This window comes from Zingiber officinale, chromosome 7B (assembly GCF_018446385.1).
Source record: "Zingiber officinale cultivar Zhangliang chromosome 7B, Zo_v1.1, whole genome shotgun sequence".
NCBI lineage: Eukaryota > Viridiplantae > Streptophyta > Magnoliopsida > Zingiberales > Zingiberaceae > Zingiber > Zingiber officinale.
Window position 1 is genome coordinate 114,730,866 of NC_055999.1, and position 13,795 is coordinate 114,744,660.

The window sequence follows — 13,795 nt, forward strand, 5'->3', positions numbered from 1 at the left end:
GATCTTCCACATAAGTTGAGTATCATACCATAGCCTCAACTACTTGTGAGATAGTTTGGTTGCGTTGATTGCTTACGGATATGGGTATCTCTCTTCATCAACCTACTCTATTATGTTGTGATAATCAAAGTGTTATTCAAATTACACGTAATTCAGTTTTTCATGAGCGGACGAAACATATTAGAATTGATTGTCACATTACTTGTTACCATCTTTAGATTGACACCATCACATTGCCTTTTGTTCCTTTAAAATTATAGATTGCTGATATATTTACCAAGTCACATTCTGCTTCACGCTTTCGTTTCTTATCTGACAAACTCTCAATATTTATCAAGTCACATTGATTGTCACATCGTGAGTTTGAGGGGGAATGTTAGATTATATATATTTATTTGTTTATAATTTTTAGGGCAATTTGATCTCTTTCTTTTTATATTTAGAGTTTAGGGTTTCTTAACTAAACTATATAAGACTTTATACTCTGTATTTTTCAATTTTAGATTCAATAATATAACTAATTTTTTTTCATAATTTCTACGGATGATACAATCTACTACCATTGTTGGGCATTACTCTAAAACCCTCTTGCTCTGCTGGTCTCTTTCTATCTCAAGGAAATGGACGCATGGGGGAACAGAGATATTTGACCGTCGGGCAGCGTGCGTGTAATGGACACCAGGCTTAGAGCTGATTATCCATCTTCTCTTTCTGAAAATTTACAAAAATAAAACACAAAACACACACGGTATTTGTTTCGAATCATCACAAGAGGTCGTCCAAATTCATATCATGTAATGTAGCCGCTATAAAACCATATACTGTTATACAAAGACGGAATCAGAAATTTCATATGGAGGGGACTAAATATATGCATTTTATGTTGAGAAGAGCCGACCATATCATTGTCTCCTGTTCGCCTCTCTTTCACCCCCTATTCCTATACATCATATACTTATACTTAAAATTTGAGAAGGGGGGCCGCCATCGCCCCCCTTTGGTTCCGTCCGTAGTTATACATATTATAACAATTATGATTTAGTAATCTAATATTCATGTTATAGCCGCTACAACATCATAGCTGCTATAACAGTTATAGCAACTATAATTTTATAATTGTTGAACAATTTTCCATAATGAAGATTGTTCACCAAAGATTACAAAGATAATTGTTGTATTGAAATATACTCAAAATCACCATTAGATTTGTTGAAATGACCTGAATTGATAATCTCATGTTGTTAAGTAGGATGGAAGAGATGCTTGGAAAGCTAGGTTGACTCAAAGATTTGGCCAAGATGTTTGAGATCGAGACCGAGATGTCCAAGGTCGAGACTGAGATGTCTTACGTCGATACTGAGACTGAGATGATGCTGAGGCACGAGGTTGAGATGCCGAGATATGATACCAAGATGTCACTGTTAGGACCGAAAAGTAGCTGGAGGGGGGAGGGGGGTGAATAGCTCGTCGCGTGCTTCGTGGTTGGCGTTGCTTGTTTCTTCAAAGATGTACAGCGGAAATACAAGAAACAAAAACAAACAACGCTAACACTTGGGATTTTACTTGGTATTCACCTCACAAGAGGTGACTAGACCAAGGATCCACGCACACACACACACACCTCCACTAATAAACACTCCTTTTCGGTAACTACCGAAGACGGAGAAGCCCTACAAGTTCACACTACAAGAAGAAAGGGAAAGGATACACAAATACAAGCAAAAGCTTACAATGAGTATAGAAACCCTAACCCTAGCTTTCTTCTTCAGCTATAGATCCGCCTCTTGACTTGGAAAACCTCCAAGAACCTTCAAGAACTGGCGATCTGATCTTTGTGGAGAAGCTGTGGAAGCGCTAAAGTGATATGAGATGAATCGGTGAAGTTCTTGTGAAGAAAACGCACGCCAACGACCTTTATTTACGCCAACGGTCGGATCCCGATCGATTGGATTGCTCCCAATCGATAGGGGAGGCTTTGGATCGATTCACGGATCGATCCAGAGTGCCTCTGTGCTCTGGAAATTCGCCTGGATCGATCGGTGGATCGATCCAGGGCTTATCGCGACATACAGCACCTTCCCAATCGATCCACTGATCGATTGGGACCTCTGGATCGATCCAGAAGGCTACTGTGTGCTCGCTACTGCCTCCCAATCGATCCACTGATCGATTGGGACGAAGGCTTATCGCAGGGACACACCAATCGATCGTCCGATCGATTGGGCTCCAGCCAATCGATCGGCTGATCGATCCGGCTACTGGTTTTTGCCCAAAACCAAGTCCCAAACCTCCCAAACCAACATCTGGTCAGCCTTGACCTGTTGGTTCATCATGCCTAGCATTCGGTCACCCTTGACCTGTTAGGACTCCCTCACCAAGTGTCCGGTCAACCTCTTAGACCTATTTGGACTTTTCTTCATCATGCCAAGTATCTGGTCACTCCTTTGACCTACTTGGACTTTCACCAGATGTATGGTCAACCTTGACCCATCTGGATTTCCCCGTGCCTGGCTTCACTCACCAGGACTTCCAATCTGCCTAGTTTCACTCACTAGGACTTCTCCTCTGCCTGGCTTCACTCACTAGGACTTCCAATCTGCCTAGTTTCACTCACTAGGACTTCTCCTCTGCCTGGCTTCACTCACCAGGACTTCCTTCTACCTGGCTTCACTCACCAAGACTTTCTAATCTGCCAAACATCCCAGTTAGGACTTCCCAGTCAAGTATCTGGTCACTCCTTGACCTACTTGACTCTTCTTCAATCAACCTTGTATTGTCAAACACCGAAACTGAAACCAAGACTCAAGCTTGGTCAACCAGGTCAGCCTTGACCTGAGGGATATTGCACCAACAATCTCCCCCTTTTTGATGTTTGATAATACCACATGTAAGTTAGGCTAATCTCATAGCCTAAACCTTCTTCATGCCACTAGGTAATGACTACATAAGTTAAACCCTTCATTCTCCTCCTAAGAGGGCAAACTCCCTCTAGGTACTGCCTAGGTATGAAGGCCTAACTTACTCCCTTTCATTCTCCCCCTATTGGCACACATCAACCCATGCCCCATGTTTGGACACACATCAACAAATTCACTTGTTGATAACTCTCCCCCTGAAGAGTTGCGCATCGTTGTTCACAACTTCACTCGTTATGATCAACACGATAATGAAAGCCCCATACCCTTCATTATCCTTAACCCTACATTCTCCTCCTATTGAGTCAAATGTCCATCCTTGAGCATTTTCAACTTAAATCCACTTGTACAATGAGGATATCCACTTCCCATTAAGATTCAAACGCTCAACCTTGAGCATGTTCTTAAAAGAAGGTTAACCACCTTCCAAGGTTCATGAAAAATAATTTTCATGTCTTTAAAGAGTCCCTCCCCCTAAAGACATGGTGGTAACTTCTGTCATTGCACTAACAATGACTTGGAATCCCTAGACCTTTAGGAAACCCAAATTTAGAAGTTTTTGAGGTTCAAATATTCAAAATTTGAAACAAACCTCAACCTAAACTTCAATTTAGTCTTCCCTAACTAATCCATCTTTGTTTTCAACATGAAAACACCCTTTTTATGTATACAAATGTATTTTAAGGGTTTGGAATGGTTGCATAGACTAATCATGGTTCAAACATGCTGAAATCAGGCTTTCCCAGCCGAAATCAGGCTTTCCCAGCCAAAATCAGCAACTTCAATCGATTGGAGTTTGGTTCCAATCGATTGAACCGGTCTGAATCGATCCACTGATCGATTCAGACTTCCTGGATCGATCGGCTGATCGATCCAGCGAGCTTCTGCTCGCGGGAGAACCTCCCTCAATCAATCGCCCGATCGATTGAGGTACTCCAATCGATCGCCCGATCGATTGGAGCTCTGATAGTTGCTGAAATTCCATTTCAGTCAACTTCAGAAACCCCTAGAAAATTCTACAAAAATCCAAAAATTATGAAAATTTGTGTAGACATTATTTAGGGTATATACTATCAAGGAAAAATAGTTTTCTAAGAAAATACATCATATTTTCAAAGATTGACACAAACTTGAAAACTTGTAAAAACTTTAGTATTTTCTTCAAGTTTGTGACTAACTATTCAATGGTGATTACTATCAAAAGATAGCCTTCACCAAGGTTTTCAAAAATCATTTTAAAAACATTTTCAAACCAATATCCCATCATGTTCCTTGGGCTTAATGTACATGACTTGTATACTAGCTTTCCCAATGATGGGAACACACATAACTATGTGTTTTGATGAACTTAGAACTCAAAAGAATGCACTAAATCAATATATTGAGTTTTGTTCATCATCCTAACATCTCACTTGTATTTAATGTGTACAAAACACATACAAGTCATCTTATAGGTCTTTGTGAGATGTAAATTTTGGTTTTGCCCTAATCTAGGGATCATGCATATCTTTCTAGGCATTTTAAGTGGTACACATCCAACAAGGATGTTACTTGTTGATTCCACTTGTTTATAAATGCCATTTGTTTATACCACTTGTTGGTAAAAATATTTGTCCTTAATTTTTAAGGAAATAAACATAATGCATGATAATGTTATGGCATACATCAAAATGAAATAGCCTTCAAAAGAAAGATTCCTATAACTACATGATGTATGTATGACATGACATGGTATTTTTGTATTTTTCATGATAACAAATGAATGCAAAATACAAAACTAAACATGATGTCATGACATATAATGGGTAAACAATCATGGCAAAGTTTAGTGTAAATAAAATACCTAGATTATCTATCTAGATGTTCTTAAACCTTAGCTAAGTTAAAGTTAAACCTAGATTACCCAAAAGTGCTTTAAGAAAATGCCAAAACCTAAATTGGCATTTCTAATTCTCTTGATCAATTTATGTCTATTGAAATCAAGCATATTCCTCAAATGTTGGCATATCTCATTTTGCCACAAGAGTAGCACTTTAAATTAAGACTTAGATTTGCCTTAAATTACTAAGAAAATACCAAAGTCCCAACTTGGTATTTCTTATGTTTCCTAAATTGTGCCAATTAAGATTAAAATCAATACTTCTCAAATTTGGCACATTTCACTCTTCCAAAGAGTAAATATAAATCCTTTTCATTTTCAAAGGTTTATAATAACCTTGAAAATGCTCCTTGAGTGTCAATTTCTTCAAAGTTTGGTTAACTATCCTTCTTCTTAGAGTTGACACTCCCTAACCCATCTATGGGGTAGAGAAGATGCTCCTAGGAACCCAAAACCTATTGGTGCTCCTTGGATGCTCTAGGTATTCACTAGGGATAACTTCCCTAGATACCTTCCTAGTGACCTTGTTAGGCTTCTTAGAAGCCTTGGTCACCTTTTCTAGGTCAACCCTAGGGATTGCTTCCCTTGTGACCTTGTTTGTGACTTTCTTAGACTTCTTAGAAGTCTTAGTCACATTTGTTGCAAAAATACTCTTAGAGATGACCTCTCTAGTATTCTTGACTTGACCACTAGACCTAGGGTTTGTTCCATAGCTATATGGAACCCTATGGTAAGAGGGCACATCCTTCTTAGCCTTGGGTTTGTATCACAAACCTCTATGGCCATTGGATGACCTTTGTGCTCCTAGACCTAGGCTATGCTCATTTTGCCCTTTTAGGATATTTTCCATCCTTTTTAGGGTCTTTTCCATTTTATCAAGCCTTGACCTCAAGACTTGATTTTCTACCATTAAATCCTTAGATTTTGGTTTTTCATTAAACCCATGAGCATTTTTATTTCTAGGCCTATAACTAAAACCCTTAGTTTTCTTGCCTAGATTTTCATCTACCTTCCTAACCCTAGGTGTGATAGTTTTAGCATGAAAAGCTATATGTTTTTCCTTAACGTTATCATGCTTCCTATTTTCATGGTAAATAGCATTAAAATGATATAAGTTAGACCTATCATGCTTTTTACCATGATTTAAAGGCGAAGGCTCAATAAAAGTTACCTTTCTTTTTACCTTGGAGGCTCCCCCTTGACTTGAGCTTCCTCCTTGAGCCTTGATCACCTTCTTCCCCTTAGGGCATTGACTTCGGTAATGCCCTTTTTTATTGCACGAGAAGCACACAATGTGCTCCTTGCTCTTCTTTGTTCCGGGGATAGTCTCCTTGGGCTTCTCCTTGCCCTTTTGTGCCACTTGGCCCTTCTTCTTGGCCAATTTAGGGCATTTACTTTTGTAATGCCCATGTTCCCTACATTCAAAACATATGATATGATTTTTATTATTTATTGAAATATTTATACCTTTGCTTGTAGGGGTGGCATCTTTTCCATGTGATGTGGATGTGGAGGCTTCCTCTTGATCCGAAGATGATACTCCTCCATTTAATTTTGCTTGACTCGTGGAGGTGGAAGCTACATCATCCTCTTCTTCTCTTGACCCGGATGTGGAGGATTCTTCTTGCTCTTGTTCCGGTGTCAATGAAGATTGCTCCCCCTCAATCCTAGAGGTGGAGGCTTCACCTTCTTCTTCATCTTCATCCTCTTATACATGAAACAAGGAATATACTCCTTCCTTGCTCTTTTGATTACTCTCCTTTGAGGATGAAGCTTTTTGGACCTCCTCTTCGGAGGTTGAGCATCTCTCAACCTCGGAGTCCTCCTCTTCTTGGTCTTGATCCATTGAGTCGCCCTCTTTGGATTCTTCTTGATTTGGTACAGTGGAGGGGATCTCATGAATTCTTGCCAATTTGCTCCAAAGCTCCTTGGCATCTTCAAACTCTCCAATTTGCTCCAAGATGTTGCTTGGCAATAAATTGACCAAAAGCTTGGTCACTTTGTCATTGGCCTCACATCTTTGGAGTTGCTCCTTACTCCATTTGTTTTTCTTGAGAGCTTTGCCCTTGGAGTTCTTTGGAGCTTCAAAACCTTCCATAAGAGCAAACCATTGCTCTATCTCCACCATTAAGAAATTCTCGATCCTTGATCTCCAAAGATCGAAGCTTGTAGATATGTACGGTGGAGCCACCCTTGTGTCAAATCCAAATCCATCTTGGAATTGCATCTTGAAGTTGAGCTTCTTGAATTATTTGACTTTGATGAATTTGCTCCAACTTCTTCACCCTCTAGCTTTGCTTGTTTTGTTTGCCCCTTCCGGCGATGATTCCGGTGAAGAGCGGCCTCGCTCTGATACCACTTGTTAGGACCAAAAAGTAGCTAGAGGGGGGGGGGGTGAATAGCTCGTCGCGTGCTTCGTGGTTGGCGTTGCTTGTTTCTTCAAAGATGTGTAGCGGAAATACAAGAAACAAAAACAAACAACGCTAACACTTGGGATTTTACTTGGTATCCACCTCACAAGAGGTGACTAGTCCAAGGATCCACGCACACACACACACACCTCCACTAATAAACACTCCTTTTCGGTAACTACCGAAGACGGAGAAGCCCTACAAGTTCACACTACAAGAAGAAAGTGAAAGGATACACAAATACAAGCAAAAGCTTACAATGAGTATAGAAACCCTAACCCTAGCTTTCTTCTTCAGCTGTAGATCCGCCTCTTGACTTGGAAAACCTCCAAGAACCTTCAAGAACTGGCGATCTGATCTTTGTGGAGAAGCTGTGGAAGCGCTGAAGTGATCTGAGATGAATCGGTGAAGTTCTTGCGAAGAAAACGCACGCCAACGGCCTTTATTTGCGCCAACGGTCGGATCCCGATCGATTGAATTGCTCCCAATCGATAGGGGAGGCTTTGGATCGATTCATGGATCGATCCAGAGTGCCTCTGTGCTCTGGAAATTCGCCTGGATCGATCGGTGGATCGATCCAGGGCTTATCGCGACATACAGCACCTTCTCAATCGATCCACTGATCGATTGGGACCTCTGGATCGATCCACTGATCGATCCAGAAGGCTACTGTGTGCTCGCGACTGCCTCCCAATCGATCCACTGATCGATTGGGACGAAGGCTTGCCGCAGGGACACACCAATCGATCATCCGATCGATTGGGCTCCAGCCAATCGATCGGCTGATCGATCCGGCTACTGATTTTTGCCCAAAACCAAGTCCCAAACCTCCCAAACCAACATCTGGTCAGCCTTGACCTGTTGGTTCATCATGCCTAGCATCCGGTCACCCTTGACCTGCTAGGACTCCCTCACCAAGTGTCCGGTCAACCTCTTAGACCCACTTGGACTTTTCTTCATCATGTCAAGTATCTGGTCACTCCTTTGACCTACTTGGACTTTCACCAGATGTCTGGTTAACCTTGACCCATCTGGATTTCCCCGTGCCTGGCTTCACTCACCAGGACTTCCAATCTGCCTAGCTTCACTCACTAGGACTTCTCCTCTGCCTGACTTCACTCACCAGGACTTCCAATCTTCCTAGCTTCACTCACTAGGACTTCTCCTCTGCCTGGTTTCACTCACCAGGACTTCCTTCTACCTGGCTTCACTCACCAGGACTTTCTAATCTGCCTAACATCCCAGTTAGGACTTCCCAGTCAAGTATCTGGTCACTCCTTGACCTACTTGACTCTTCTTTAATCAACCTTGTATTGTCAAACACCGAAACTGAAACCAAGACTCAAGCTTGGTCAACCAGGTCAGCCTTGACCTGAGGGATATTGCACCAACAGTCGCCAATACATAAGGCTGAGATGCCAAGACACGAGGCGTCCCCTTCCTATAGTGCTTCGAGGTTACGATAGACGTCTATTTCCCAGGATACAACTAGAAGACAACGCCAACAACAAAGCATTAGTTGTTCTTGGCGAACTAAGAGTACCCGAATGCTATCACGGAAAGAGCTATCGTGCAAGTGCATGACAGAGAATACGGGGAACAGGTTAAGTATGCGTTGTAGCAGCTACGATTTTGTAGCTACTACAGCGCGTCATTGGTTGAGTATTTAGGTGAGAAATATAAGAGAGATAACAATGGGAACAAGTGCCTCTTTGATAAAAACAAAAAAACAAAAAAAAAAAATCAAAGCGAGACTCCCCTTTGATTGTTAGTATTAGCCCTAGTACCAATTTTGAGATGATTGTAAAGGGCACATTATTGTATCATATATCATTATTAATAAAAGGTAAAGTTGGTTATTATATTTATTTCAATTCAGTGCCAATTGAATAAGTATAATAATGTCCTTGGGTAGTAGGTTATTATCTACAATATATCAATTGGTTGAATTGATAGTGAGATATTGCAGAGAACACTACTCTTAACTATTCCTAGTCAAGCATTAATATACAAGGATAATATTAATGCGTTGAGACTAGCATGTAGGTCAACGGATGACTTGATCTCACAAGTCATGGATATGAGATATCAGGTTGACACATGAGTATATATTATATACTGAATGACCCGCCATGAGAATATTTCATGGATCGTTATATGGGTGTCATAAACATTCTCATGTGACTATTGGTATGAATAGTCCTTTGACCTGAAGTCACTACGGTTCCCTACAGAAGAAGTTGTGTACTTTGGTATCGGCAAACGTCACCTGTAACAAAGTGGACAATAAAGTTGATCACTGGGTATGTAATGAATTATGCAGAGGGATGTGAGTGATGTAGATGGGATCTATCCCTTCCATATGACGGAAGCGATATCAGTGGACCCCTTGATTAGTAGGACACAAGAAAAGCATGTCATGCTCAAATGAGTCAATATGAGATATTGAGCTTATTTAATTGAATGTGTCTACTTAGAGATCAAGAAACACAAAGGTTGATAAGAGGATGACACAGTCTATGCCTCATTGATCAACCTAGATATCAAGGATAGAGGGGCAAAGTCATACAAGATAATAGCCACGGACATGTTAGGTCGGATCTTGACCTTCTCGTCACTTGGGTAGCAATGATGCCTTGCTAGATGCCACTCATTGCTTATGTATCTAAATGTTGATTTAGGTACATTGCCAACGTTACGAGAACCTATTGGGTCACACACAAAGAACAAGTAGATTTGGAAATGGATTCATATGATGAATCATTGGATTAAGTCTAATCCGAATTGGACATATTGAGTTGGACTCAATTGGATCTAATTGTTAGATTAAGTCCAATTCAAATTAGACTCAAGGAGTCAATTTGAATTAATGAAATAGTCATTCATTGAATTTGAATTGCATGAGGATTAATTGAGTAAGAATCGATTGAATTAGACTTGAGTTAGACTCAAGTGCATTAGACTTGAGTTAAACTCAAGTGAGGAGACTTGAGTTAGACTCAAGTGAGGATTAATGGAGATAATTATTAAATTTCGAAATTTAATAATTTATTTCAATCAATTTTCGAAATTGATTTGAAATGAGGAGTTACACTCATTTGAAATGAGGAGTTACAAGTGTAATCCTTAATGGAGTGTAAATACTCATTAAGGTCATTAATGCTAATTAAGTGTTTTCATTGGATGAAAATACTTAAGCAATTTTCTCTTCATTTTGTATACTTCTTCAGTGGCTTCTTCCTCTCCTCTCCTCTTAGCTGAAACCTTCTCACGGTTGCTAGCACAACCTTAGGTAGTTTCATCTCCATCTAGTGAGTTTGTGAGACAAACGAACCCTTGTTCGTGTGGATACCATAGAGGCGCGAGCGTGTGTTCGTGCTGAGATCCGAGCTGTCGGGAGTCCGTGAGCACGCAACAAAGGTATACTTCATCATGTTTTAGATCTAACTTAGTATAAAGTTTTGTTTCCCTTCGCATGGATCTTCTGGGGTAATAGGTTTTTCCGCTGCGTGTTTGCGTGTTTAGCAACCTATTACCTTACATTGATGACTCCAAAAAGTAGTACTCTTTTGACTTTTGCCTAGAATAATTATAATGTCATTGAAGGACATGATTATTGATAGTGTCGTCAATTTGAATTGTGTCTGTCGAATTGGTCTGTCCAGTCAAATAATTTAAACGGATTAGATTGAAATTTTATCAACTATTTAAAAATGGACCTAAATGGGTCAATCGTGGAGGTTGAAGACCTAAGCGGACTGGCTTGTGACGGGCTCGGATTGGCTTGTGTTGAGAAGAATATTTTTTTTTAATTTAAAATTAAAATAAAAAATTCAATGGGCTCGTAAACTAGCTAGTCTAATTCACAATCCAAATTTAAAAATTTTAATATTTTCTACTTTTTTTTTATTTTTGATGGGTTAAGGATTTCTCATCGACCGGCAAGCTGGCCTATCTTGACTCGCCATATGATAGATTTTTTAAAATTTGATCATCTAAGAGCTGTTTAATACATGAAAAATTTGTGCTTGGAACATGGAAAAGTTCAAGAGGTTAATGACAAATGAATAAATCTAACAAGTGTGGGCAAATGCCAAAGCCTAAAAGATCCTTAGCATATGAATAAGTAAACAAGTGCTAGCAGAAGCAAAATTCAAGAGATATTTGGCAAATGAGCAGATTAACAAGTGTTAGCAAATACAAGTTTAAAAGGCCTTGGTCGATGGAAAGATTAATAAATGTTAAAAAGATGCTCAAAAGGCTAAAATTGATTAGGAGCACAATATGTTTCATTAATGAATATATGTGAGTTAAGAAATTACGAGTGATTGTTATCTCAAACTTTTAGATAGAATTTTTCTCTATACATACATGTACTATAAATGTTATAGGTCATAGTCAATAAATGAGCTTAATCTTGAATTAAGTCGAGATCTCTCAAACACTAAAAGTTTGTTTCAATCGATTAACTCGGTAGTCAACTAAAGACATTTTTCTAATGGAAATATTATTTCTATTTTGGCATGAGTCAATTAAATGAGAATTTAGTTGACAAAGTACCTTAGATCAACCAAAAGGTCTTTGATTCAAGAACTCTTTATTGGAAGGATAAGGTTCAGAACAATAACCATCTAAGTCAATTAAAAAAAGGTTGGAGTCACTTAATTGTCATCCACTAGTGGATAAGATTATGAACTTATATAGATTTGAGTCAATCAAACTATGCTACAGTCAATTAGAAGCATTATCCAATGGTAAATAAAGTTATATAAACTTATCCCAATTGAGTCAACTAGTGCAAATTGGTGAAGGGGATGTGGCTTAAAGAATATCAGTTTGTGTGAAATTGCTTTTCTAATGAAATGAGGGCTCATTCCTTCACAATTAGTCTCTATTAAAATATTTCAACAGTTGTAAATATCCAAAAAAAAATGGATATTTACAACTGAAAAATTCATCATTTCATTGATGCGTTGAGAAAGAAATACACACATCGTCTGGCATCATCATCACCATCTCTATCATGTGGGAGTTTTAACCTCAAACGAAGAGAGAAACAGGATGCTCCTGGACAAGCATGGAGGATGTTGTGCACAGCAAAGCATCAGTGCTGATGGTGCCACAGTCACAAAGAATATAAATGTTTCTTCCAACAGATTCAACTAACTGTCAATTTGCTAGATCTGCTGCCCCAGTCACAAACAAACATAACAAACAGATATCATCATCACAGAAAGCAGTTCAGAACAAGAAGATGAAGCACATGAGGAAACAATGAGAGGATTCGAGATCAAAACAAACATGGTGTATACATGGAGCTTGTTATTCCCCAACACTTGCTTGTTCATGAGATCAAGAAAAGCTAAATTTAAGGTTACATGGGAAAAAAATCTACAGGTTGAGCCATGCAAATTGCAAAAGGAGTTGTTGTTTAGTAGCGGGGCAAGCGAGTAGGTGTTCTTGCCCTTTGGCAGCATCTGCTTCCACCAAAAAGGAGATCGCTTTGTCGGCTAGGAGCCGTAAAGCAGCTGCTTTGAAGCGATTTAGGGTTTTATAGGAAGCCGGAGGAGAGCGCCATGAGGAGGACCGCCGCCTGCTCCTCCTCCCCAGTCATGTTCCTCCTCCACCTCTGCCTCTTCTGGATCGTCGACCTCTGGTCCCACAAACCTAACCCTAGCACCTGCAGCTTGAGAGGCACCTTATTCAACTTCTCCACGCCGCCAGCGGCTGCAGAGCTCGCCGTGGTCTCTCTCTTCTCCTTCTTCATCGCCGGCGGCGCTCGCCGGTTTTTCCTGTACCGGATCCCGCACGCATTGCAGAGGGACTAACCGAAAATCGATCAATCAGCTCGTCAGGAATGGGGGAGAAGAAGAACAAGAGGAAGCAAGAACAGATCAAGCCTCAAAATCACACCTTGGGGCCGGAAGGGCCAGCTCGCCAAAGAGGGGTCGTCGTGGTCCGGCAATACTCGCAGCTCTTGAGCTCGCAGCCGCTGCTGCTCGGATCTACAGATCCCGGACTCTGCGCAACGAATCGAAGCGAGAAACGGATGAATCGCCTCAGCGCGAACCAAAACACCAAAGAAAAAGGTAAAGAACACGAACAGAGTACCATCTCCAGGCTCGAATCGTCCATCGCCTTCAACCTAGTGACCGTGGAGCTCAAACAAGCGGCAAGGTGGCTCAGATCTGATGCTTACTGCAGCTGATTGAGCGCCTGGAAGAAGAAGAAGAAGAAGAAGAAGAAGAAACCCTTCCCCTGACTGTAACGTGAGGGAGAAGAAAGCGGATCCGACGGCGGAGTGGAGGGAAACGAAAACAGTGGAGAGGCAAAACAATAGAGAGTGTATTTTATAGGCGAGTAAAAAATAGTGGACGCTCAAAACGTCTTATTTTTATTTTTATTTTTATTTTTAAATAAAAGAGAATTAAACGAAATATATATATAATATGGTGAAAATAAAAGATATTTTTATTTAAAAAGTATTTTTAAAAAAATAATAATAAAATGATATTTATCATATTTTTTACTTTTGAAAATATTCTTATTTAGTAATATTGTAATAGCTACCAAATACCACTGCAATAAAT

At 40.0% G+C, this 13,795-nt stretch overlaps 1 protein-coding gene across 1 annotated transcript; it reads right to left on the reverse strand.

The window, feature by feature from the left end:
- Nucleotides 1–12,426: 12,426 nt before the first annotated feature.
- On the reverse strand, nucleotides 12,427–13,544 carry LOC122004089 (GATA transcription factor 15-like). Its single transcript, XM_042559019.1, has 3 exons — nucleotides 13,317–13,544; nucleotides 13,119–13,226; nucleotides 12,427–13,029 (listed from the first exon to the last, which is right to left on the reverse strand). Exons 1-3 carry the CDS (start codon nucleotides 13,338–13,340, stop codon nucleotides 12,757–12,759), a joined length of 405 nt encoding a protein of 134 aa, XP_042414953.1. The 5' UTR covers nucleotides 13,341–13,544; the 3' UTR covers nucleotides 12,427–12,756.
- Nucleotides 13,545–13,795: the final 251 nt, after the last annotated feature.

Excerpts from the sequence above, each read along its gene's own strand:
- LOC122004089 (XM_042559019.1), bottom strand. The coding sequence starts at position 13,340 with ATGGACGATTCGAGCCTGGAGATG. Across the intron at positions 13,227-13,316 it reads ACGATTCGAGCCTGGAGATG|AGTCCGGGATCTGTAGATCC; the intron begins GTACTCTGTTCG and ends TTCGTTGCGCAG. Across the intron at positions 13,030-13,118 it reads CTGGCCCTTCCGGCCCCAAG|TCCCTCTGCAATGCGTGCGG; the intron begins GTGTGATTTTGA and ends ATTTTCGGTTAG.